Below are 27,757 nucleotides of genomic sequence, written 5' to 3' on the forward strand. Positions count from 1 at the left end.
ATCTGCACATGTCCTAGGATTTGTGTGGTTGATCCTGCAAGTAACCCAATTCTACAAGATTTGGTAAACCAGAGGTTGTTCGCCAAAATTCACAGCGAACAAATTGGCACGCCCAGTGGGACAGTGCAAAAAATCTAGAAATCGAGATAATCACTAATCAAAATTTGTTCTTCATTGTATGAGACTGAGAAGCGGTAAATTAGCCGTATCCGAAGTAGAAATACCTAAAAGAACAAGAGTAAGGAAAATGGCGAACCAGCCAAATAATCCAAACGAATCCATCCCAGTATCCAACCCTGCCCCTTCGACAGAAGGCAATATAGGATCGGTCCCTGTGTCAGAGGCTGTACCTTCGTCAACAGGGTCGATACCAGCGGTTTCGATGTCGCAAAACGCGCCTAGTTCGTCCTTCAGGGCACAACAAATGCCCGTTGGGACACCCCCTCCTGTGGGGAACACTCCTAGGCCTTTTGTAACAAATTTCACCTTGCCTCCGCCTGGTAGGGAACAACCCTTTGGAATGCCAACTTCGGTGATGGCAAATTTACACAACTCCCCGTTAATATATTCAGATTCGATGGCCAACGTGTCTTCACCCTTACAAGGGTCAGGATATGGTGGAAATATGAGTAGACTGAATCAACAACCACTTTACGTGCCGCCGATAACGAATAATTCGGCGCAAGTAATTAGACAGCAGATGGACGAGAGTAATCATGATATGGTCCAAATGTTGACGCAACAAATGGGAGCGGTGTTTAACCCACTAATACAAAACACCACTCAAACAAACCAAGTGTTGGCAGCGCAGATGACGCGCATTGCTGATTTCTTTGGAGTCCCTCAAACTCGACACAGAGAACAAGTGATTCATAACCCAGTGGTAGCGGTCCAGGAAGAGCCTACGATAAACCAGATACCATTGGATAATCCTCAAACAAACGTCAGAAACTAAGAGGATGTAGTCGAACAGCCTCGTGTCGAAATCCCCATTCCACAAGAGCCTAGAAGGATAGTAATCCAGAGAGGTCAGGACGCGGATGCTGTATTGCAACAACGGATACAGTATAATAATCCTCCTGTCGAAAACAATTTGGCAGCCATGGTCGAAACGATAATGGCACAAAATGGGATGAACATGGGTTTACAAAGGCCTAGTTACGCATCCCCACTATCGGAATATATTCTGCAAGAAGAACTGCCACCAAGGTGGAAAGTCCCTAAGTTCACAAAGTTCTCAGGGGACACTAGTGAGTCCACTATAGAACATGTGGCACGTTATCTGATCGAGGCAGGGGAGATAGCCCGTAATGAAAATTTGAAAATAAAATATTTCCCTAGTTCCTTAACAAAAAACGCGTTTACTTGGTTTACATCTTTGCCTGCAAACTCAGTATACACGTGGACCCAATTAGAAAGGTTGTTCCATGAACAATTCTACATGGGACAAACAAAAATAAGTCTGAAAGAATTAGCCAGTGTCAAGAGAAAACACTCCGAACCAATAGATGATTATTTAAATAGGTTCAGATTGCTAAAGGCTAGATGTTTCACCCCAGTGCCAGAACACGAGTTGGTCGAAATGGCCGCAGGGGGACTAGACTATTCTATAAGGAAGAAACTAGATACCCAGTATTTGAGGGATATGGCACAATTAGCGGATAGAGTGAGACAGGTCGAAAGGTTAAGGGACGAAAAATTCAGGGCAAATAAGAATAAAAAAGAGAGGGTAGCCTACGTTGGGGTTCGCCAAGATGATGAGTTCGACGAAAACGAACCAAGTAGCTTCGACGAACAAGAGATTGACCTAGCAGAACTAAAGCAAGGGCTACCTTACTCGTGCAAAGTACTAACTCCGTCGAACGGAAACCCAGTCGAAACCAACGATAAGTTCCCCAAAAGGACTTATACGTTCGACATCACCAAATGTGACGAAATCTTCGATCTGTTGGTTAAAGATGGTCAATTAATAAAACCACCAGGCGCTAAAGAACCGCCTATGGAACAACAGAAAAAGAGAGGTTTTTGTAAATACCATAATTTTCTGGGCCATAAGACGTCTCGTTGTTTCCTTTTCAGGGATCTCGTTCAAAATGCTATCCGTGACGGAAGGCTGAAGTTTGGTGACAAACCAAAACAACAGATGAAGATCGATTCGAATCCTATGCAAGCAGTCGAAGCCCACTACGCTGAACCATCCGTCGTGAACATGGTGGAGGCCGAAGTTGCTCCTGATGGCAATTTGGAAATGGTGGAAGCCCCTGGAAGTTTCGACGCAAATGTCAACATGGTCGAGATTGCTGATGATCTCGCAAGCCAGAAAAGGATAGAAACTACTGAAGGTTTCGACAAGAAGGACGGTGATGATGCTGTCGAGAATGTGGAGTTTCGACAAGAGGAGAATTGGGACCGCTTGGGTCAGCCAAGTGGGAAATATGATTATCTTGTGAAGTACGACGCGCCGGCAAGCTCCCAGATCGACATCAACACAATCCGACCAAGCGGTTGGGGAGATGCTTCTTCAGACAACGATGAAGAAACAGTCGACGAAATTAAGCATTCCCCTAATACGAAAGAGAGGGTTACTGAAGACCTCGTGATTGAAAACAAGGCTGCTGAAGGCCTTGATTCTAACAAAAAGAAGAAAGGCGATATCGCCACCTGCGTCAACACTATGGGGCCTTTCAGTAAAGAAGTCACAAAAATCAAAGCGGAAGCCCCTAACGGTCCTTCGAAGCCCGTGATCAGTGGGATTCTGCGTAGGACAATGGAAGACCCCAGAAGAAATTGGAACAAATGCTGTTGCAAACATGGTCCCAGGACCATATCTTGGTGCTGCTGCCCAGAGAAAGAGTTCGACCAGACACCAAAAGACGTCGAAGGCGAAGAAGAGAGGCTCATTAGAAAGATGAACGAATTAAGCATCGTCGACGAACGAAATGTTGGGGTAAATATGGTGGAAATATCTCAGAAGGACCAGGTCGAAGAGGGCGAAGATCGTCGTCGGAAAGAACACCAAAGGCTGGCGTATCCTAGAGAGGAGGAAAACTTAATGGAATTCATCAAGAGGTGCCAAAGGATGAAAACCGAAGTGATGTTGTGCCCACGCTGCAGCGCAGTCTTCGACAGGAAGGCAGCAACCAACCTGGAAGCGGTTGATAAGACCAAGAGGAAGGAGAATTGGGGAACAGTGAGATATGACCCAAGGAGAAGTGATCACCACCAGTGGAGGCACGAAGAGAGACGCCAGAACACCTATAAACCATCTGACAAAGCAACGGACGACAAATGGGTTCAACCCATTAGAGACGCCCAGGGGCAGAAGAAATGGGGAAGGTTTGAGGTTCAGAGAGGCGCGTCGATGGAGGGCAAGAAGGAAATGGAAAAACACAAGCCAAGACCATACCCTTCAGAGAATTACAAAGGCAAAAATCCCATGTCCAGATCCCAATGGAGGAGGTTCCAAAGGCAGAAGAGGGCAGAATTAGAGATGGCAAAAAAGAACATGAATGGTCCAGACGAAGCAGAATCTAGCAACAATCGTCAGACAAGGAGCAGGAAAGAGACTCCCCTCCAGATCAATCCTAGCAGAGTTGTCGAATCGATGGCGTCGAAGGAGAAGATGCAGGAAGATGATGAAGTAACCGACAGTTTTAACTCTGACTCAGAAGCATCCTTCAACGTAATTTGCAACGTGGTCTCTGTGCTCCCTAGAGACTATGATAGAGTCATGGAGATCGAGGATGAAGGAGACGAAATGGAAGAAGAAACAATGGCACACAAGCCCGTCTGCTACTACGTGATGAACAACGGATGCGTCGAAGAGCAGAACGCTTTCTTCGAAAGACCAGACGACTCCATGAAGGCGCATTTGAAACCTCTGTTTATAAAAGGAAAGGTGGAAAATGTCGGTGTGAATAAGATACTGGTGGATGGGGGGGCGGCAGTGAACTTGATGCCCCACTACATGCTGAAGAAGATTGGAAAAGACGATTCGGACGCGAAGCCTCACAACATGGTGCTGTCGAATTACGAAGGGAAGATAGGAACAACTATGGGAGTCATCCAAGTGAACTTAACTGTAGGAACCATAACAAGGCCTACAATGTTCATAGTCATCGCTTCAAAAGCCAACTACAACCTACTACTTGGTAGGGAGTGGATTCACGGCGTGAGAGCTGTACCCTCTTCGATGCACCAGCGGATAGCCATATGGAGGCCAGATGGAATCGTCGAAAACATCGAGGCTGACCAAAGCTACTTCATGACCGAGGTGAACACTGTCAACAGCCAAAGCTTCGACAAAAACCTGGCTCATATACCTCCCTGCAGCCCGGCAGAATTCGACTTGAAGACGACAGACAATGCCTATTGCTCCATGTACCTGCATCCAACGCATGGTTTCCAGTGGGATAAAGAAGTGATTTGCGAAACTTACATATGGGGAACCACTCATATAGCGCCGACGGGATGGGGTAGTGAATTTGACGATGACGAGTGAACAATCAGCGATCGAAAAGATTACGGCTTACATAGCCGAAAACAAACTAAAAGAGGCCCTTGAGGCTGAAGTAAAAATATGGCTGTCGAAGCCAACCAAGAGGACTCCAACAAACAATGTCCCCAAGAAGACGTTGCGGAAGATCATGTCACCAACCAAATGGGCGGATGGCAACACCAGAAGCTTGACGCCATTTACGACGACGAACCTCTGGGGTTCGAAAAAGATCCAGTGTCAATTAACGAGAAGATGGTGGCGCAGGATCCTTTAGAAGAAATAAACTTGGGGGTGGGGATAGAGAATAGACCAACCTACATAAGTGCAAAAATGGACCCCCAGTTCAAGGTCGAAATAGTCCAGTTGCTGAAAGAGTTCAAAGACTGCTTCGCATGGGATTATGACGAAATGCCTGGTCTTAACAGAAGTCTGGTCGAAATGCAGTTGCCAATAATGGAAGGAAAGAAGCCAGTGAAGCAGACTCCGAGACGCTTCGCACCAGAAATCCTGTCGAAAATAAAAGAAGAGGTCGAAAGACTTCTAAGATGCAAGTTCATCCGCACAACCAGGTATGTCGAATGGATTGCAAATATTGTTCCAGTAATTAAGAAAAATGGCAAACTTAGGGTATGTATTTATTTTCGAGACTTAAACTCGGCTACCCCAAAGGATGAATATCCTATGCCAGTGGCAGAAATGCTCATAGATTCTGCAGCCGGCCATGAGTACTTAAGTATGCTAGACGGATACTCTGGCTATAACCAAATTTTTATCGCTGAAGAAGATGTTCCTAAAACGGCTTTCCGTTGTCCTGGAGCCATAGGAACGTACGAATGGGTAGTAATGCCTTTTGGTTTAAAGAACGCTGGAGCGACTTACCAACGTGCCATGAATTCCATCTTTCATGACTTTATCGAAACTTTCATGCAAGTATATATTGACGACATTGTGATTAAGTCTGTTTCAGGGAAAAGTCATATAGATCATCTTCGACAATCCTTTGAAAGGATGAGGAAGTTTGGTTTGAAAATGAACCCACTTAAATGTGCTTTTGGTGTGCAGGCGGGTGATTTCTTAGGCTTTGTGGTCCATAAGAAGGGGATCGAAATAAACGAAAATAAAGCCAAGGCCATAATGGAAGCGAAAGCGCCATCAACCAAAAAGGGGTTGCAGTCTCTGCTAGGGAAAATCAACTTTCTCAGAAGATTCATCTCCAACCTCAGTGGGAAGACACAAGCTTTCTCTCCTCTACTTCGACTAAAGAAAGAAGACTTCGCATGGGGGTAAGAACAGCAAGCGGCTTTCGACAAAATCAAGGAGTACCTGGATAATCCCCCAATCCTGATGTCTCCTTGCAGAAAAAGAAATATGAGATTGTACATTTCGGCATCAGACAAAACATTAGGAAGTATGTTGTGTCAAGAAGATGAGAATGGCGTCGAAAGGGCCATTTATTATCTCAGTAGAGTCCTGAACGATGCCGAAACTAGATATAGCATTATAGAAAAGCTATGCCTGTGTGTATATTTCTCTTGTATCAAATTAAAGCATTATATAAAACCTGTTGATGTATATATTTCTTCCCATTTCGACGTAATAAAGTATATGTTATCTAAATCTATTTTACATAGTCGAATTGGAAAATGGGCTTTAGCCCTAACAGAATACTCTTTGAAATATCTGCCTTTAAAGGCCGTGAAAGGGCAAGTGGTCGCTGATTTCATAGCCGACCACTCTATAAACGAAGATGTGGAATACGTCGAATTAGAACCTTGGAAATTGTATTTCGACGGGTCCAGTCATAAAAAAGGTACAGGCGTGGGGATGTTGATTATTTCTCCTGACAGAATTCCAACAAAATTCAAGTACAAAGTTGAAAGTCTGTGTTCAAACAATGAAGCAGAATATGAAGCTTTGATCGCCGGACTTGAAATCTTGTTGAAATTGGGGGCAACGAGAGTCGAAATAATGGGTGATTCCGAACTGGTGATAAAGCAGTTGACGAAAGAGTATAAGTGCATGAAAGAAAATTTAATCATGTACTTTGTAATAGCCAATAGACTTCTCAAGGCGTTCGACAATGTCGTCTTCAGGCACATTCCCAGGTTGGAGAATCAAGAAGCGAATGATCTTGCTCAACTAGCGTCCGGATACAAAGTGTCGAAGAAAAAGTTAGAAGAAGCCATTGAAGTCAGAGGAAGAGTCGTATCCACCAAGTTGTCCCCATCAGATCTGGAGTCAATAAGATTAGGATACGGTGACGAAGAAAACTTTGAGATATTTAACATAGATGATTCAGGAATAACAGACTGGAGAAAGCCTATCAAGAATTATCTACAAGACCCAAATCAGAAAGCAGAGAGAAGGATAAAATACAGAGCTTTGAGTTACGTACTTTTGGGAAATGAATTGTTCAAAAAGACTGCAGAAGGAGTCTTGTTGAAATGCCTTAGTGAAGACGAAGCCTACATAGCCTTGTCGAATATACACAGTGGAGCGTGTGGCGCACACCAAGCAGGTCACAAAATGAAGTGGCTATTATTTCGACAAGGAATGTATTGGCCAACAATGCTGAAAGACTGTGTCGAATTCGCAAAAGGTTGTCAGGAATGTCAAGTACATGCAGGCATACCCCATGTCCCTGCAAGTGAGTTGCAGTCAATTATAAAACCTTGGCCATTCAGAGGATGGGTGTTGGACTTGATCGGGGAGATTCGACCAGCTTCCTCAAAAGGACAAAGGTACATTTTGGTTGGGATAGACTATTTCACAAAATGGACCGAAGCTATACCATTGGCGAATGTGGATCAAGAAGCAGTCATAGACTTTATCCAAAAATACATAATTTACAGATTTGGGATACCTGAGACAATAACGACAGATCAAGGATCTGTGTTCACCGGTAAAAACATGCAGAAATTTGCACAAGAAACAGGTTTTAAGCTCCTTACTTCGACACCTTACTACGCTCAAGCAAATGGGCAAGTTGAAGCAGCCAACAAGGTAGTGATAAACTTGATTAAGAAGCATGTGGGGAAAAAACCTAGAAATTGGCATAAGACTTTGGATCAAGCTTTGTGGGCTTGTCGAACGTCCCCCAAAGAGGCAACAAATTCGACTCCATTCAAGTTGACTTACGGACATGATGCAGTTTTGCCAGTCGAAATATATCTGCAGTCGGTTAGAGTGCAAAGGCATCATGAAATCCCATCAGACACATATTGGAGTATGATGATGGACGAACTAGTTGATTTAGACGAAGAAAGGCTGTGCGCACTAGACCTAATAAGAAGACAAAAGGAGAGAGTCGAAAGATTTTACAATAAGAAAGTAAGATTCAAGACCTTCTTAATAGGTGACCTTGTGTGGAAAGTAATCCTTCCTATGGATCGAAAGGATAAATTAATGGGAAAGTGGTCTCCTAAATGGGAGGGACCTTTCCAGGTGTTGAGAACATTTTTAAACGGCGCGTACGAAATAGAAGAAATAGAGAAGGATAAGAGAATCCTAAGAATAAATGGCAAGTATTTGAAAGAGTATAAGCCTATATTGCAGGAAGTAAAAGTAGTAACAGAATAAGTGCAAACATAATTGTGATAAGATGGGCCAAATAAAAATGGCATTCAAAAGTTATTACAAAGAAAGCCTCAAAGGGCTGAGAGTTGCTAAATAAATTCGACTACAAATTAAAATTGGCAAAAGTATCCTTCAAAGTGGCGAATTTCTGCCTCTGAAACTGCAGTCGATGATCACAAAGACTCTTGTGAGTAGAGAGAGTCTCAATCTCCTGACTAAGTTGCTGGGCTTTTTCTGCATGTCGAATACCCACCCTTAATTCTTCGTCAATCTCGCCCTGCTTGGGTTGCTGTATGGATGCCTTACGTTTCTCCTCTTGAGAGATCTTTTCTTGAAGTGCTGCTATCTGTGTTTTCCATTTTTGGATATTGTCATCACAAGCAGCAACTGCTTTGACATAAGTTTCAGAGAGCTTTTGCAATTTTGAAACTTTGTCAGTCGAAGTCGAAACGGCATCCCATTCAGCAGTTTGAGTTTCAGACTTGGAGGAGATCTGATTGGTGAGATCTCTTTGACGATGGAGATCTGCAGTGGCCAAGTCAATGAGAGTCATCAGCTCCATCACAAAACTTCCAATCTCAGAAGAAGCTTCCAGGACATTCACTTGCTTCAAAATTTTCTTAAGATCAATTTGAGCAAGGGAATTTTCTTCCAAGACTTTAAACAAATCGACATCAAGGATTTTCGTTTTGATTTTGGTCAAGATGTTGCCAAGTGATGGTGCTTCAGAAGTTGCCCCAGAAGTGGTCGAACTACTCTGCGAAGAATCCTGGAAATTAAAACGGGTGCTAAGCATGGCTTTCAGATACTCCAAAGGTCTTTGCACCTTGAGATTTTCAAGTTCCTCGCGAGAGAAACTGGTCGAACCAGTTGATTTGCTACTCCCTTGGGCCCGGTCAGAAGCAGGTGGAGTGTTTCGCGTCGAAGCATGCTCAACCTCTGTTTGTTTCGACTGGTTGTCCCCATCTCTGGCAGCTCCATCTTCAGGATCATCTTCGACCACAACCTCCATATCAATGTCATCACCCTGAGGTGCAACGTTTAATCCTGGATGAGGAGGAGATTCATCTTCAGAAGCTTCACCCACTATAGTGTCGAATTCTGCTACAGTTTGCATGTCATGATCACTTGTGGGGATATCTTCTTCTGGGGCTGTTTCCTCCCGAATTTTCTCAGACGTTCTTTCGACAGCCACTTGTTCCTGAAAATAATTCTAAGATTTAGAAGAAAAAGATGCAGAAAAGGCGAATGTATGTTGTCGAAATAAAAAATTACCTCAGGAATCTCAGTATTAAAGCTGGATTTCCCACTCTCCGTATCTTTCGACTGAGGTTTAACAGGGGGAGTACTGGCAGAATCCTTCCTAGTTGATTTAACGATAGATCTTTGGGAAGAGACCTTCGTGAGTTTCTTTTTCTTCTGAGGGGGAGGGATTAACTCTGGAGATTCGTCACCAGACTCTTCACTGGGGACTTTAGCCTCTTCTTTCTCCTCTTCACTCTTTCTCTTTTGGATTGTCGGGGGTTTTCGACTTACCTAGTCATGCAGGCCAAAGCCAGTTAGTTTTGAAAAAGGGAAGATGAATAATAAGAAGAGAAAAGTTTTGTACCTTTGTCGAAGGCTTCTTAGCAGTACTGGGCGTCGCTTCGACAGCAGCTTTCTTAGCAGGGATCTTCACGGCTAAGGAAAGAAAGAAAATTCAGAAACAAATATAAGAGAGACATGATAAGACAGTTAGAATAACAGGAGGAAAAATCATGTTTTTCTGTGAACACCTTCAAGAATGGGATCTTCCACGCGAACGTGTTCTATTCCAATATGAAGGTGTCCTGGATATTCGCCCAGATGATACTTAGTCGGAACCACACGCTCAGCAGGTTTTTGATACTTTTGACGAAGAATTTTCATAAAATCCCCACAAAGGAACCGGTCTGGAAGTGGAAAACTAAACGCCACCCCAAAGTCAGCAGTTGGCAAAGGAGGAAACTTTGGTGGATGACAACTGAAAGCAAGGTCATAGCGCGCCTCTGGTGAAAGATTGGAAGGCAATGACAGTTTTTCAAACTTCTCCGTCATTTTACGTTTTAATTCGGCCGCTGCTTCGCATATGGTTCGACTAAGATCATCAGGTCTATACGCAGTTTCAAAATATTTTTGAAATTTCTGTATTTCCTTAATGTGTCGTTGAATACCTTTTTTAGTCCGATCCTGCACAAAAGCGAAAGCATTTGTCAAATGTGTAGCAAAAGCAGCTACGTCGAAAAATTTGTTGGAATAATAATCCTTCCACCATTCATCAAACTCAGGAGTGCATAAGAATGATGGTCGAAAAATAACTGGTCGAATGTCGAGAGAATCATCAGCTAGTTTCTTCGACAGCTCTTTGCCTTCGTCTTCAGTGTGAAGGGAGTTATAAAAGATGATGGATCCTTTCTTGGGAAATATAGGGTGAGGTTTGATTTGGATTAGACCAAACTGTCTAGAAACAAGGTTGGGTTGATAAACTATCAAAGCAATTTGGTTTTTAGTGGCGTTACGGTAAGAAAAAAGGAGCCTAGGGGTTAAGAATGATTCCCAAACATTCAGGAATATATTTTCATCCTTTTGCATCTCCAAAGGCAGTTGTTGGGTAAACCACCTAGGTCCAATTTTTCTATCAGCAAAAGGTGCCATGGTCGAAGTAAATTGATAACTCTTAGCAAACATCATAACATAGCTTTTAAAAGCTTGTCGAAGGTTGATTCCTTCATCAGATGGCGTTATTAGCACTAATCTTGGCCATTCGACAGTCCTATTTTTTATTTCTTCTTCATCTATTTCTGGTGCTACAGGAAGATTGACTTCAAAGGTGGCATTGAGCCATAATTGCAAGAGCCAGAAAGGTCCTGATAAGTTGATTTTCCCTTGGGTTTTGGTGTTTTTTAAAAAATGTACGCTCTCACTCAGAGATTCATAAAGGTTCGCCAGAATCATTTCGCTCAAGCATAGTTTTGTGCCTGCATGAAGCTGATTGGCTATGGTAATGAATCTCTTAGCAACCTGGAGAGAGCGAGAACAAAACACATATTTGGATAGCCATAGTGTTAGAAAAGCTATATGTTCGACATCTAAAACTTCAGTAGTACTCTTATCGTGGTAATAGGACATGAATAAGGAGTAGGGTGCAAGGCTAGTCTCGAAAGCAATGGTATCTTCATTTAAGACAGTAGGGTCGAAATCTATACCATTGGGATGAAGACCAACAATGGCTGCTGCGTCAAAAAGGGTAGGCGTAACCATCCCACAAGGGAGGTGAAAGGTGTTGTAAGTACTATCCCAAAATTAGAGAGAAGCCAAAAGCATATTTGGGCAGATATTGGGTCCTACTCTCGACAACTGGATAAGGTCGAAAATGCCTACCTCTTTCCAAAAAGCCCCTTTAACTTTTTCGATTTTATCTAACCAAGATACGTAATCAGAAGGATCTTTCGACCATGGGCAAGTTCTAAAAATCCTGGGATAGTTCAAATAGGTTAAGTCCAACTCTCCAATATCCGTCGAACTCGATGAATCTTTTTGTTCTACAACTTTCTCTTTAGGCTGAGGTTTTCTTCCAGCGCCTATGGGTTTTGTGTGAAAGTAAGAGGGAAAAAATTCTCTTAAGCGCTCTGGTTTAATCTCTGGATTTGGAAGGGGACCTAACATAGCATGACAATTTCCAGAAATAAGAACAGGGATTAGTACCTGAGATTTATAGATGCAGTCTTTCTCTTTCTCATTTGGAGGTTCTGGAACATACTGTTGATTTCCAATGGCCATTGGCACCTTCAGATCATGTACAGGAGGGAAAGCTGGATTCTGTTTCTTCTTGGAATGTTGGCTGTTTGAAGGTTTGTTAGTAGCCATTGTTAAGAAGAGCTTGGGAGTTTTTCTCAGGAAAATGTGAAAGCTTAAGAAATGGGTATGAGGAAAGGAAATCTGAAACGGAAAAGGGTTTAAAGAAAAGGTTTATGGGTATTTATAGGAAGAAGATGTTGAAACGTTTTAGGATGGTAATGATGTTAGTGGGACACGTGGCCATTTCTGATGGGAATGATAAAGAGGTGGAAGTTGAAAAGAGACCATGATGTGAGGAAATGATGGAAGTAGGCTGTGAACGTGGGCTAGACGTGACATTGTGAAGAAAGTGTAATGATGAACCTGCATTGGAAATTGAGATTATCAGACTTGCATTTAATGAAGATTAAATGACATGGCATCAAAACACTGGTTGACAACAAATGACTGTTTCTCCAGAACAACAGTCGAAACGTCTTTGCTGGGGGGCAATTTGTATACGTGCGTTTTCGACGCCATGAGATTTGGTGTACAGAATGACTTTTTCGACATATGATAACATGGGATAAAACGATTTGGTTGATAAGTGTGGTTCGATACTTCGACAAAATGGAAGCTTTGATATTTCGACATAATATTTGCAGCTAGAAAAGTACTTTGACAAGACATGGAAGACATTGCAGTATATCGATAATTCGACAAAAAAGGCCTGAAGGAAGACGTCGTTTCGACTTAAAGTGTAAATTTGAATTTAAAAAGTTGTAACGTTTGGCAGAAGACGCGTGGAAGCATCTGGCGAAAGGAAGAAAGCCATGTGTCACAGTTTTAGGATTCGGTCGTTAGTAACAGTTATGTTATTTGTTTATAAATAGGGTAGTTGTTATCGAAAAAAAGGTGTGAAGAATTACTTGTACAAAATTCCTGAAAACGCTCAAAGTACCCGTGTGAGAGAAAAGAGTCATATTTGGAAAATGTATGTGTAAACAAACACCAATTCCTTCAAAGTTTATTTTATAAAGTTTAAAGTTCTTTACAAATCTCTTTTATGTTTTCCAGTCATTTATCTTTCTGCACTTCCTCCTTTTCGACACTTTACATTTTGTCAGTTATTTTCCGCCATTTACTTTATCTTGTTAAATTTACATCTACTTAACGTTTAATCAACATATTTCGACGTAAAACACTTAGAGAACAAAAATGAAATATATGAAAGTGATTCTAGACATCTTCAAGACCATCTAGATCTGCACATGTCCTAGGATTTGTGTGGTTGATCCTGCAAGTAACCCAATTCTACAAGATTTGGTAAACCAGAGGTTGTTCGCCAAAATTCACAGCAAACACATACATGCTTAGTTAAAATGTTCTATGTATCGGTACATACGAGCTTTGTATCGATACATGCTTGTATTAATTCTCTAAAATTAATCAAAGCTACAGTATGTATCGATGCATAATCTTTTGTATCAATACATAATTCTGTTTTATCTACTAACAACTTCTATCTTTCACATATAAGAAGTATTTTGACAGCTCAGTGAAAAACATAGATAGTACGAATTCACAAGTGAAAAATAGTTGTAACACAAATCAAAGGAGTGTGTAGCAGCAATTGTTTTGAGCAGTTAGAAACCTGAAAGAGACTTCATCTTCTTCATCTTCTCAATCTTTTTTCTTCAAGAACATCAACACATAATCATTCTTGTTCTTTGGATTAAAGGATCAACGAGATAACATTCAGTGGAACGATCAAGGATCTAGCTGAGGTGTCCAGTGGAACGATCGAGGATCTAGCTGAGTTGAAGGTTGAAGGGGATTTCGAGGAAAAACCAAATGGTTTATCCTTCAAGAACTGGAGTTTTCTTGCGGGTTTGTTAGTCACGTTTGCAGAACAGATTCAGCCGTAGCGTAGGGTTTGGAAATTGGGTAATTTCGCAAACAGGTTGTGGAACCGGTGAATTGTTTGCAATTTCTTGCAGGAAATTCTTGATCGAGCTCAAATCAAGTGGAGGTTTTATACAAGAAGAAGATCTTGGGATTTAGATTTCTGTCTTTGTATTGTAACCTTGTATCAACGAATTCGGCATTATTGATTATAACAGTTCTCAATTTCATTTGAAATTGAGAGGGAGACGTACCCACACGCGAGGACGACAGTGGGAAACTTCCTTACCAAATCTCTGCGTATCGTATTCTTTCCTTATCTCTCTTTACGTTTTCAACAGTTTTGTGATTTCAGTTGGTGTATTGTGGCTGTACATTTCGTGATACAATAGTGGCAAGAAAACTTCTTTATCTAAACTCCACCATTGTTCATCATTGATCACATACACACCAAATGTTTGACAAAACTGTCAGCTGGGTTTTATTCATTGGAATTAGAATTTAGTGATAAGTGCATTTGATTTGATAATATTCTGGTGTTAATTATCTCTATCGTTCTAATTCAAATCCAGCAATAAATTCGCATGTCCGGTTTTCTAGTAGCGGTTCAGATTAGACGGAAGTCGATTCGGGACTGTAATTTTCCGCTAAATTTCAATAACTCTGATAAGATTTTTTAAATCCGTTTATTTAAAAGAGGTGATCTATTCACCCCCCCTCTCGATCACTAGCCACACCGTCTAACAATTTCGTGTTTTCTGCATTTTATTGTCTGTTTTGATTTTCCTTAGGTCCAAGTAGAAGACCCAAAAGACTTAGTGCAAGAAAGTAGAGGAGTCTGGTGTTTTGGGAAGGAAATTGCCAAGCTACAGGAGGCCTTCCATGGCCACCCGTGTCACCTGACACGGGTCGTGGCAGGATCATGACCTTGCAAGCTACAAGAGCATGCAACAACAAGTGGCGCAACACGGGCACCCGTGTTGTAACACCCCTTTTTCTATCCCAAAATACTTAACATATAATCAAAGTAAATAAGCACGCATATAACAAAAGGGCGTCACATCGACGTTTTCAAAAACTAAAAGCTTTCAAAAACCAAACCTCATTCACCATCAATATACAATACACCTGGTCATTTCAAATAACACATTTCACTTATCATGAATATTCAAGAATATGCGTTCGCAGCGGAAAATAATGAATACTCATGCATTTCATCAAATGATCCATGTCCCATACCATGATCATCTCTCAATAATCTCTTCAAAATAAACTGAAACCATAATCAGAATATTTGGCACTATGGCCTCTCAACAGCAACTGCAAATAAGCATGTTCACAAGTAATAACATAATACTTATCCAAACAAGATACGAGTTCAATACTACTAATCTACCCAGTGTTACATGACCAGAGCATTGACTCATTACCTAGTCTTCAAACTAAAATACGGGAACTCTCCAGTTAATCTCGAGCGAGCTACCGTCCACTTACTTCAGCACTACTACTCCTGAGTATCTGCGCGATACCCATGTAAAGGTAACATTCAAACAGAAAGGGTGAGAATTCAAATCATTATGAAGAAGTATAATCAAGCACAATGATTAAATCAACAATTAAAGGAATTCATCACACTTCATATAACCATGTAAATAATATTCATCAACATCTATTTCACATGTTTCAAACATCCATCAAACTCAAGGAGTACAATATTAAAATTCAATACTACATTCCCAAAAATACACATAACTACAATTATCACGTAATCATATACTTTACCAAGTTATGTATCCAAACATCACCAAATTCAATTACCATATCTCATACACACATCACAATCACATCAATGCATACACTCAATTATCACATGACTCTAATGTGACTCAATACAAGACATGTGACTCTATGCATGTGGTGCCGCAATGTGAACCCAACGTTTCACCGCTTTCCGATTCAATATCTAGAATCCAAGCCACTCTTCCGATCCGAACAAGATCAAAGCCACTACCACGCCTATTTCCAATTAAGGATCAACGTGTGCTACTTCTACCATGCCTATTTCCAATTAAGGATCAACGTGTGCTACATCTACCACGCCTATTTCCAATTAAGGATCAACGTGTGCAACATCTACCACGCCTATTTCCAATTAAGGATCAACGTGTGCAACATCTACCACACCTATTTCCAATTAAGGATCAACGTGTGCAACATTTACCACGCCTATTTCCAATTAAGGATCAACGTGTGCAACATCTACCACGCCTATTTCCAATTAAGGATCAACGTGTGCAACATCTACCACGCCTATTTCCAATTAAGGATCAGCGTGTGCTACATCTACCACGCCTATTTCCAATTAAGGATCAACGTGTGCTACGTCTATTTCCAATTAAGGATCACCGTCTATGTGAACCCACAGTTTCACCGCTTCCACTATGAAGCCGACCATGCCATGAATGAATGTACAAATACCAACACATATGCAATTATTATCATCTCTACCATCTTAACATGCCACATATCACCATAATTCAACTCGATGAATTATCCACCAATGGTACATATACACATTCATAACAAATACACCATTCACATAATGTGCAATTAACCAATTCATGTTACCACATGAATAATATCAACAAATAACAACAACTCATCAACATCTTAACATCATCGACATAACAACATAATTATCACACAATCATATTACAACAATGCAACGGTTCATCAACCAAACGTATAAACCAATATATTTATCAATACAGTAGGCATGTGAATATTATTAAAACATATTAACAATCACTACCATGTTTTAGGTATGAGCATTAGCTTTCTAACGCTTCAAACGCCACCAAAATCGGACTTACGAAATGAAAGTTATGACCAAAATCGTCGGGATGTGTCAACAATTCATTAACCGAACGTAAGAACAAAACTCCACCAACACAGTAGGCATAGGAATAATACTCAATCAATTCACTTATCACCATCACACTATATCTCTTAGAGTCACCTTTCTAATTCTTTAAACCCCAACCCAAAATGATTCACGAGTTAAAAGTTATGATCAAAACCGTGCACGAAGGCATTACTAAAAAGTTGTTGTTTATTAAATTTTCCAACATAATTTTCATCTTCTTCAACCCCCAAAACGTCCATTAAATAATCTCCAAAATTATTTTATTCCTGAAACAAAGTTATAGCCCTCTGTTTCAGATATCCAACGCTTCAAACGACACTCAATTTGGACTTACGGATCAAAAGTTATGACCAAAACGATTTCGACAATAAAACATAAAAAAGGGCCGCGATTGTGACAGACAGAATGCAGAATTTTCTGCGGTTTTCATCGTTGGAGGATTTTCGGACCTCCGATTTCGATTCCGTAAAAAGTCAAACATTCAGAAAATTATGACTCATACAATACTCTAAGTATATAACATTAATTTATAGTTTTAACACAATCAAATCACCACAAATCGAGAATACTCATCAACCTAACAATTTCAAACAACCATACAAAATTAGGGATTTTAACCTAAACATACATCTACCCATTGACCCGATCATACTAACCCATAATAATAAGGATTCCCCCCTTACCTCTTCAATTTTCTGGAAACCCTAGCTTCTCTCTTGTTCTTCCCCTCTTCTCCTTACTTTTCCTCTTCTTTCTCTATTGCCTTCAAATGATCAAATGAATCCTAATTGTCACTCCCCTCACCTCTTATATACTAGTATTACATTTGGGCTTAAGGAATGATACCTCTAATTTAATTAATAGGCCAAATAAGACCTAATATTTAAATATCTCTAATTAGTTCAATTAAATTAAACTATATGCACACGAAGTTAATTAATTCAATTATTCATTATATCTCATATCAACTAAATAATTAATTAACACACCAAATTAATTAATTTAATCAATTATTACTACCTAACAACCAATTAATTAATTAACACTCCAAATAAATAAAATAAAATATAGTAATAATAATATACTAATTAAATACTAAAATTGGGTTGTTACACGTGTCACCTGACACGGGCCGTGTCAGCTTACTTAGACCAAAGAGAAGAAGCGGAACAACCAATGAGGCAACATGGCCACCCGTGTCAGTTGATATGGGCCGTGTTGGCTCAGGCGCTGATTCTTTTTGCTATTGTGTTTTTTCCAAGTATTGAGCAAAAAAGGTATTCTGGGGATTTCCAACTAGTTCTAAGGGATTTTCACTATTTAGAAGAGTTTTTACGATGAATTGGGGGACTTTTTGGTGGGACTGAATAGAGCATGAAGAATTGTTACACGATCAAGAATTGGAGAGATCAAGGAATTCGGAGAGCGGAAGATTTTCATGAGCGGACACAATTGAAGATCCAAGTTATCCAATCACTTGTAATGTCTAATTTCTATCTTGAATCTATTTTGAATAATATGAGTAGCTAAACCCCATATTTCTAGGGGTGTCCCTAATTTATATATGTAATGACTTTGAGTTTACGATTGCAATGACAATATCGTTTTTCATAATTATCATAATCTTTTGATGTGTGTAAAGCTTTCTCTATCGGAATAGTTTAGATTGAGGTATAATTATCAATTAGGCTGGATCACCATTGATGAGGTTTTCATAAAATTACTTTGTAGTAGATATCACCTAGGACTAGGGATACCCTGTATGAACCAGATTATTCTCGATATATTAAGGCTTAATTTCATCGATAACTTTCTATGGACATAGATATTAGGGTTGAACGATTAAAGGTTTTCTCACCAAGGCCTTGGAAGAAAATACTCTTGAGAACTGGTAGTAATTAATCGATATTTGTTGATGCAATAGTGACTCAGAGTTGTTATATGGAAAAATTATACACCTCCCGTGACATGTTCCTTTTTCCTTAAAATGAATTTGAAAATTGTTGCTATCCGAAGCAATCACCGAGGTGATTTTGAAAATCATCTCTTTGAGAAGTATTGTGACAAACATGACATTGAGCATAAATTCTCCTCTCCTAGAACTCCACAAAAAATGGTGTTGTGGAGCGGAAAAATCATATTTTAGAGGAGTTGGTTAGTGCTATGCTCAATAAATGCAATCTACCTAAGTATTTTTGAGCTGATGCCATTAGCACGACATGTTATGTCTTAAATAAGATACTAATACGTCCTATTCTAGACAAAACTCCCTATGAATTACTTAAGGGTAGAAAAACAAATGTGTCACATCTTCATGTTTTTGGATTAAAATGTTTTGTTTTGAACAATGGAAAGGATAATCTAGGTAAGTTTAATGCGAAAGCCGATGTGGGTATCTTCCTCAGATACTCACAATCTAGTAAAGCTTATAGGGTTTATAAAAAAAAATTACATATTGTTGAAGAGTCGGTTCATGTTATCTTTGGTGAGTCTTACCCAAAAAATGTCGGGGAATGTGTTTATTTTCATGATGTAGGTGTATCTTCACAAGATATTCTCAAGGAACCCGAACAAGGAATTGATCAGCCTGAAGTAGTGGAACATGAGAAGGAAGAAGATAAAGATCGTGAAGATGAGAAGGTTGAAAGTATAATTGTAGTAGACAAACTACCTTTGACTTGGAGAACATCCAAAGATCATCCTATCGACAACATTCTTGGAGACATCACAAAAGGTGTGACAACACACTCTGAGATAAGTAATTTTTGTTATCACTTTGCATTTGTTTCGCAAGTTGAACCTAAAAATGCTAAGGATGCATTACTTGATGAGCATTGGCTTATGGACATGCAAGATGAACTAAACCAATTTAAGAGGAATGATGTTTGGGACCTTGTCCCTCATCCCCAAAATCATCGAGTAATTGGTACTAAATGGGTTTTTAGAAACAAACTCGATGAAAATTGAGTGATAACTCGGAATAAAGCACTACTAGTGGCTCAGTGTTGTAACCAAGAGGAGGACATTGACTATGAGGAGACTTATGCTCTGGTTGCTCGCCTCAAGGCTATACGCCTTCTATTATCTTATGCTTGTTCCAAATATTTCAAGTTATTTCAAATGGACGTGAAAAGTTAGTTCCTTAATGGTAAGAATGTAGATGTCAAGAAGTATAGAGGTATGATCGGTTCTCTTCTATATCTCATTGTATCTAGGTTGTATATTATGTTTAGCATGTGTATGCGCGCTCGTTATCAATCGTCTCCTAAGGAATCTCATTTAAAAGTCGTAAAACGTATTCTTAGGTATCTTCATGGTACTTCTAAGTATGTGATTTGGTATTCTAAAGGAAACAATTGTAATTTGGTTGGTTATACCGATTCTGATTTTTCTGGTTAGGAATAGGATAGGAAGATTACTAGTGGAACTTGTATCATATTTTCAAATTCCTTAGTAAGTTGGCATAGCAAGAAACATGTTTACGTTGCTTTGTCAACTACCGAGGCGAAATACGTAACGGCCGATAGTTATTGTGCTCAATTGTTTTTGGCTCAAACAACAACTACTTGATTTTGATATTAAACTACAATGTATTCATATTATGTGCGTTAACACTAGTTCTACTAATCTAACCAAAAATTTGGTGCTACACTCTCGCACTAAGCATATTGAGATCCGTCACCACTTCCTACATGACCATGTTGAGAAAGGAGACGTCATATTTGATCATATTGATAGTAAAAATTAACTTGCGGATATTTTACAAACCTCTTGCGACCGAATCGTTTTTCAATATTCGAAGGGAATTGGGGATACTTGATATCTCAAATCTTGCATAAGTATGATTTATTGCATGCACTTTATATATTTTTGCTTTAACTTCCCTTGGAAGTTCAATCACTTCAAAGTGCATCCTTCATCAATTCATAAGAGAGGTCATATTATTCAATTTTCCTTTTTCTCCCTTTTGTAAGTAAGATTTTACTTTTGCATGTTGCTTGTGTTCCGAACAATTGATATTCTTGATGTATGAAATAACTCATGAATGTTCACTTCCAAAAATTTCTATTAATGAATGTCAATTATATGCTTATATTGACTTTATGCTATTTTCTCCATATGCTTGAAATATTCTTTTGGTGCATTGGCTTGTTATCTATTCTTGCATGAAATATAGTTGAACATGTTATAATGTTAGAAAAATTCTTGTTATGTGTCATTGTTATGATAACACCTCTGCTTTTGGTTTGTATGGTAGTAAGTTTATATATCTCCTTGCTAGAGCACATGTCACGTAATCGTGTCGCTTTTGGTTTGTGTGGTGCATTGGTAAGTCTATATTTTAGGAGCACCAAAGGCATATGTCACGTAATCGTGTCGCTTTTGTAGCAACTCAAGAGTTTTTGATTTAATTGTATCCTTCATCTTTCATCTTTGTGTTATGTTATTTGACATAAGTTGTGGTAGTTATGTTTTATTGTTGCTTTATATGCTTATATTTATGTTTAGACATTCTTTTTCAATATGAAAATCATTCTATGCGAGTGTTATCATATTGATGTTCTTATCTTTGCAAACCGCCTATGTATGTTATGTTGGTTTATGTGTGATTTAAGATACTTCTCATGGATTACTTAGTTTCTTTATGATGTTGTCAAAGGGGGAGAAGCAAGATGAAGTTGGGATGCATATATTCAGGGGAAACCTTTCGTTGAAAATACAAAACACATTGTGTCAAGTTTTGTCATCATCAAAATGGGGAAGTATGTGAGTGCACCTTCGGTTAGATGTATTTTGAATGATGTCAAAACTAGGATACTTTAGCGTTAATGTATATTAGACGATATCCTCTAATTCTATATGTGTATTTTTGCATTAGGAAGCATAAAAGCATTTGGAAACAACTTGGAAAAGTTGTCATGCATAAAAAATATACTTTTTGTGAAAACTTACAGTATAGGTCGACACATACGTCTAAAGGTTGACCTATAGAATTTTTTTCTGCTATAGATCGACACGTGCCTTCCATAGGTTGACACCCATGCTACGGGATTAAAGCCTGTAGGTTCTGACTCATGTGTCGCCTCTTCAGGTCGACATATATGCATCACATGGTATACACATGCCGACACATGACCTTATACAGGTCGACCTATGTGTCGAACAGGTCAACACATGACTTTCATAGGTCAACCTATGTGATGAAAATTTTCAAAAATTCATAATTTTTCCAAGTCTTGTGCATTCCTTTTTGTCTCCAAACATGCATGCATATAAATACTTCATACATGCATCATTGTCTAGCAAGGTTTCTAGTGAGTAAAACCTATACGAAATCGGGACTTCAAAGCACTCTCATCATCTTCAATCTCTCTTCTATGCATATACACAATCAAACTACACATAATTATTTTTTAGATTGGGTGCCATACATATTAGGTTGATAACGCCCAATTAGGTTATTTGTACCGTTGATATTGGATTGAGAACTTTGAGGATTTCAAATTAGAAAACCAAGGTGGGGTTTTTGTTCAAGATCGTTAGGGTTTGAAGGTTTTGGACAAGATTACGCAATCCAGATCCGACCTAGTGAAAGCTTTCGTATAAGTTTTACTCACTAGAAACCTTTGAAATCTTTGAGACGGTGGATCACATTCTTAAATCTTGGGTTTCAATAAGTGCGCGCTTGGAATTAATTCGACCTAGTGAAAGCTTTAAAGAACAATGAGTTTTGTTCAAAGAAGTAGCATGATAACGGTGAATTGAAGAGACATTGTTGGTTACTTGATCAATCTTTGATCAAGGGTTTTTGAAGGTGATATAATTAACATCAAACCTAGGGTTTGTAGGGTTAGAATTCTTCATCTTTTGTATTCTCACATTTGCAAAGTAAGATATAATATAATATCTCAATTCGAATTCAAATGGAGGGAAGACGTACCCATAGCGAGGTCGATTGGGGAACTGTCTAAATAAATCCATGTGTACTCTCTCTATCTCTCTTTTGTTTTCGATTCGTAAATTGTCGATTGCATTGAGCGTTTGATCAATTTTGTTTCAATCATAACTTTGAACAATTTTTGAAATAGGTGTTTTTGTTTAGAGCACAAACCATTTTGTTGTGATTGGATTTCTAAGAAAAACAATATCACATAGAATTTCAAACATCATTGATCGCACACTAAGTGTTCGACAAATTGCCTCATTTGTATTTTTGTGTGAATTTTCATTGGAGATAGATTTATCCTTATTACTTTGTATTCAACTAGTTGTGATTAGTTGTTGTTGATCGATTTGTGAATCATTATCATACCGTTGCCTTTTAATACACATATCTGAGCTTTTTGAAAGCGGGTTCGGTTAGACGATTTTTGATATGAGATATTTATAACTTGCTTCCGCCTCATACAATTTTCATACTATTTTTTGTCAATTTTTTAACTCAAGAGCTATTCACCCCTCTAGATCCAAGTCTATCGTCTAACACATAACACTTTACCTCCATAAACCTCATGCTTAAGAGACTATATAATGTTATAGACTTTCAATTAAATCGTGTCTTATATTTTGGGGTAATGTGTATTGTTAGGTCTATTTTTGACATTGGAAAACTAAGACTATATTAATAAAAAAATATCAAAATAAATAGTTTAAAATTTTTCTTTTATGGTTTAAAATAGCCAAATGAAAAATTAAGTTCACTCTACGATCTTGAAATTGTTTTGTTTTAAATTTGAAAAATGAAAATGATTTTAAACTTGAAAAATGGAAATTAGAAATTCATTTTTAAAAAGTAGGAGGTAGGTCAACCTGATAATAAAATTTAAAAAATTAAATTAACTAAATGTGATCTTAAAATTTGAGATTAAATATTACTAAGTCATAACCTTAACATACAGTGAACTTTGAATCTTGTATAACCTTTATTGCTAAGTAGGTTATTTTAAAGATAGTTCTTTATTTTTTAATAAGACTTCTTCATAAAATTTAAATATTATATATTTATATTATTTTATAGTTTTGTAGTAAACACTAAATACTACTAGGGATACAGTTAAATATTTTTTTCCTAATAATATAAAAATTGATATTAAGTCATTCTACCTATTAAGTAATACTCCATCACAATTCATAGATCATATTTAGTGAATTTAATTTTGTAAATTTGATTATCAAGTTGACCCACCTTTCCACTTTTCAAGAATGACTTTCCTAGTTTCCATTTTTCAAGTTTAAAACAAAGTAACTTCAATATTGCATAGTAAACTTAATTTTTCACAAATTTAAATAATGTTGATAGGTGACTATTTGGTCAATTCTTGTGAGACACAATATTTTAAACCATAAAAAAAAATTCAAACCATTTATTTTTACTAAATTGTTTACTAAAATTACTTCTCTATGCAACAAGAAACTACTAACTGAAATTTTAAAAGCAATTAAGTGAATTAATTTGGTTTATACTTTATAGTATGAATCTTTCAAGACCGTAGGATCAAGCCGGCCCGGTGCCGACCTTTTCAAATCTAAATCTCCAAGATGCTGCCACGTGGAAGCATCTGAGATGAAACATAACGCTCCACTATACAATACATACAGCAAGACTCATTCTTCAACGGATCCTTCAAATTTCAGATCTTTTCAAATTACATCACATTATACTTTATTAAAGTAATACTATATAGTACTATTTTAATTAATCAATCAAATAAACAAATTCCCTAACCATAGTCACGTTAATGCCACATGACTTTATACTATATACTATACATTAATTTAATACTACTATCATAATGTTTACTGTACAAGAACGATACAGAATGAGTTAAGTCATCGTGGGTGCGAAAATCGATGTGATATTTCACGGAAGCACCGCCCGCATGAATTAACCATACAATATTAAAAATATCTTTTCTTTTTCACATTAATTAATTAATTTAAATATTCATTAATTAAACACATAAATATAAATCAATAAGTGCAGTTCAAACCCAACCTCGCAGTTCCACCTGCACCCCCTTCTTTTCTTCTACCTCCTCCACGTTCACAACCTCTTCAATTTTTCTTCTTCCACACCTCTCTCTCTGTACAGTAATTTACAGGTACTTCTACTTCCACTAGATCCATCAACAATTTCTCATAACCGTTTTTCGTTTTTTGTTCTTTTTTTCTTCTTCAATTTCTATTTCATTTTCAAAACGATTTTTCACTTTTAAACCTAAATTCAGTATACTTGTTTATTCCAGATCCGCTTCTTTTGAAGCTCGATTTAGATATATTGATCCGTTTTTTGTTGAAATTTTATGGTTTTTGTTTGATCTGTGATTTTAATTTTCGGTTAATAACATAAAAACGATTATAATTAAGAGGATTAGAGATTGCGGTTAAGAAATTATGAAACGTGAGTTTAATTTAATTTCGTTAGCGTTGAATTTGACTAGATCTGTTACGATATTCATGTACGTTTTTTATTTTTGAGAATTTGGTATATATTTAATTAGATTTAAACGCGTTATTTGTTCTTCTGTTTTTTTTTTGTTATGGATTTTTGTTTATGAAGTTAATTGATCGATCTCGTTGAGTTTTGGTTTCTGAATTTTTGCTATATGTTTGTGTGGACGAACAGTTTTTAATTGAAATATAGAAATTTAGAGAAATTTGAAGGAAAGATGAACGGCAGGGATTCGGTTGTTTGCCCTAAGCCCCGCCGCGTCGGATTCAATTTCGCCGTTAACGACCATCCGGCAAGAGCCTTCCGGTGGCATCTCAGGTAAATTTTAATTTTAATTTTAATTTTAATTTTCTCTCTGTTATTCTTTACGGTTTTGATTTGTTTTTGGTTTATTTTCATTTAACTTTTGTGTTCTTCGTTTTTTTTCTTATGCAGTTGCCAGATTGAACCGTGTGATTCAAACTCCTCTGGCTCAAATCCCTTGGATACCATTCTCACCAAGGTAATTAAATTAAATAATCATTTATTTGTAAATTTGTTTAGGTTATAATCATCTATTTGTAACTTTGTTTAGGTTATAATTTGAATAATTAATTGATTTGTTTGAATTGTTATGTGTTGTGGTTTTGTTGATTTGCAGGATGTTGATTGTGATATAGAACAGTTATGTCCTCCGGTAGCCTCGTCGCCCCCATTTTTTTGCGGGTCACCGCCGAGCAGAGTAGCTAACCCACTAATTCAGGATGCTCGATTTGGGGATGAGAATTTCCCCCCTCTCTCACCGTCGTCTTGGGTGGTGGTTCCCACCCAATCCGGTCTGCCACCGTCTCCCTCATCCTCTGGAAGGAAGGGAGGATGTGTTCGGGCCAATTTTGGCAACAATCCGGCGGTGAGAGTTGAAGGATTTGATTGCCTCGACAGGGATAGCCGAAATTGCAGCATCCCTGCCTTGGCTTAGAACTACAACAACAACTTAATATACACATCTTTTGACACTAGAATTTCAGTTTCAGTTTACTACAGAAATACAACAACAACAACCATATAAGAGCCACGGGAAAGGAATTTTGGATGTCCAGAGTATGAAGAGGAAAAAAAGAAAGTTAAAATTTTATCTTGTTTGTAAATATGTTGAGTTTAATCGATCAGTGTCGGTGTATGTAAATGTCAATAGTTTGTGTCTTGTTTAGGAATAACGTATATATAGTCCACTAAATAATGAGGTCAAGGTCGCTGATTGAGGGTTAATTTGGGTGTTATATGCCCTATCTTGTACCAGTGTCTTAAAAACCATCCTCTTGTTTGTAAGTAGAAGAGTCATTAGAGGATGGGTGTATTTCATCTTTTTGATTTTTCTTTTATGGTCTTTGAATTGTAACTATGAGCTTAAAAAGGAAATTTTGTACAAAGAAGTAGTTTATTTTGAGAATTTGTAGTTAGTGGAGTATTAATAGTCTTTTACAATTTCAATTCCAGAATTTGGGTTCTTCGGAACATTTACTAATCAGGCTAGTCCAATTAGTTAGTATGACTAGCGATGTGAAAGTTTTTTGTTTTTTTGTTTACATATATTCTTCTTTACTTGTTTGTGGCAATTCTTTCTTTGGCAAAAGCAAAGATTGATGCCACTTTTCTACTTTGATATTCTTGGTTATACTTGTTTGTTGTATGACGGTGATGAGGTTCTTTCTTGATTAAGCTTCTTTATCATGTTGGGATTGTGGGCCTTGGTGGGATTAGCTTATGCTTTACGCAAAATTTACGCTCTTGAGAGTCATGGGGGTTTGGGAATGGTAGAGCGCGTACTTTATTTGGTTTTCAAATCCTTCATGCCGAGACAATAAAACAAAAAGGCTTTCTTGTTGGTCAACTGTAGCTGTCAGACTCATAGTTATTGTTCTGTCCTCGTGCTCAGTGGTTTTTGTTGGATGTTGTGAGGTCTATTGTATGTATTGGATCTTGCGAATTTTTAAATCAAAATAATTTAGTTTTAAAAAAAATCCTTTTAACACATACTCCATTTAGTTGTGTTTGCATTTAAAATATCAGAGCTATTGTTAATTGAATTGAACTATACCTATCGTGAATTGAATTGAACTATATAGGAAAGTGCCAATTTAATTGGGGGATACTCTAGCAAATAGAAGATACACGGTCCGGAATTTAATTGGCGTCATTTGGCGCTTTCATAGTTGTTAATTTAATTGACGTTAATTCTGGTGCTTTCATATGTAGTTGTTGTTAATTTAATTGGCTCTAATTCTATTTTTTAAATGGAGGCATCAATGATTGTATACGGAGCTGTCAACAAATAGGTGGAGGTGTAAATTTAATTGATGACTTCACTTGCTTAATTGACTCTTTGCATAATTGCCAATTTAAATGACTCTATATATTATCGGCAATTTAATTGATATTAGCTCAATTTTTTACATGCTCTGCAATGTTAATTTTGTATATTTGAAACATGAATAATTTTAAAAAGTAGTGGGAAAATTTGATTATTTGATTTTTTTTCAAATATTTGGTTATTTTGATAAAATTATGGATCTTGCTTTTCTCTTTGATATAAAAGAGTATCTTTGTTGAAACGTTTAATAAAAAT

The 27,757-nt window shown here is 37.9% G+C and overlaps 1 protein-coding gene across 1 annotated transcript; it reads left to right on the forward strand.

Annotated features, from left to right (window-relative positions):
• The first annotated feature begins 24,634 nt into the window (after positions 1 to 24,634).
• LOC127091588 (uncharacterized) lies at positions 24,635 to 26,581 on the forward strand. Its single transcript, XM_051030277.1, has 4 exons — positions 24,635 to 24,802; positions 25,327 to 25,470; positions 25,588 to 25,654; positions 25,793 to 26,581. Exons 2-4 carry the CDS (start codon positions 25,370 to 25,372, stop codon positions 26,108 to 26,110), a joined length of 486 nt encoding a protein of 161 aa, XP_050886234.1. The 5' UTR covers positions 24,635 to 24,802; positions 25,327 to 25,369; the 3' UTR covers positions 26,111 to 26,581.
• Positions 26,582 to 27,757: the final 1,176 nt, after the last annotated feature.

Source organism: Lathyrus oleraceus, chromosome 6, assembly GCF_024323335.1.
Source record: "Lathyrus oleraceus cultivar Zhongwan6 chromosome 6, CAAS_Psat_ZW6_1.0, whole genome shotgun sequence".
Taxonomy (NCBI): domain Eukaryota; kingdom Viridiplantae; phylum Streptophyta; class Magnoliopsida; order Fabales; family Fabaceae; genus Lathyrus; species Lathyrus oleraceus.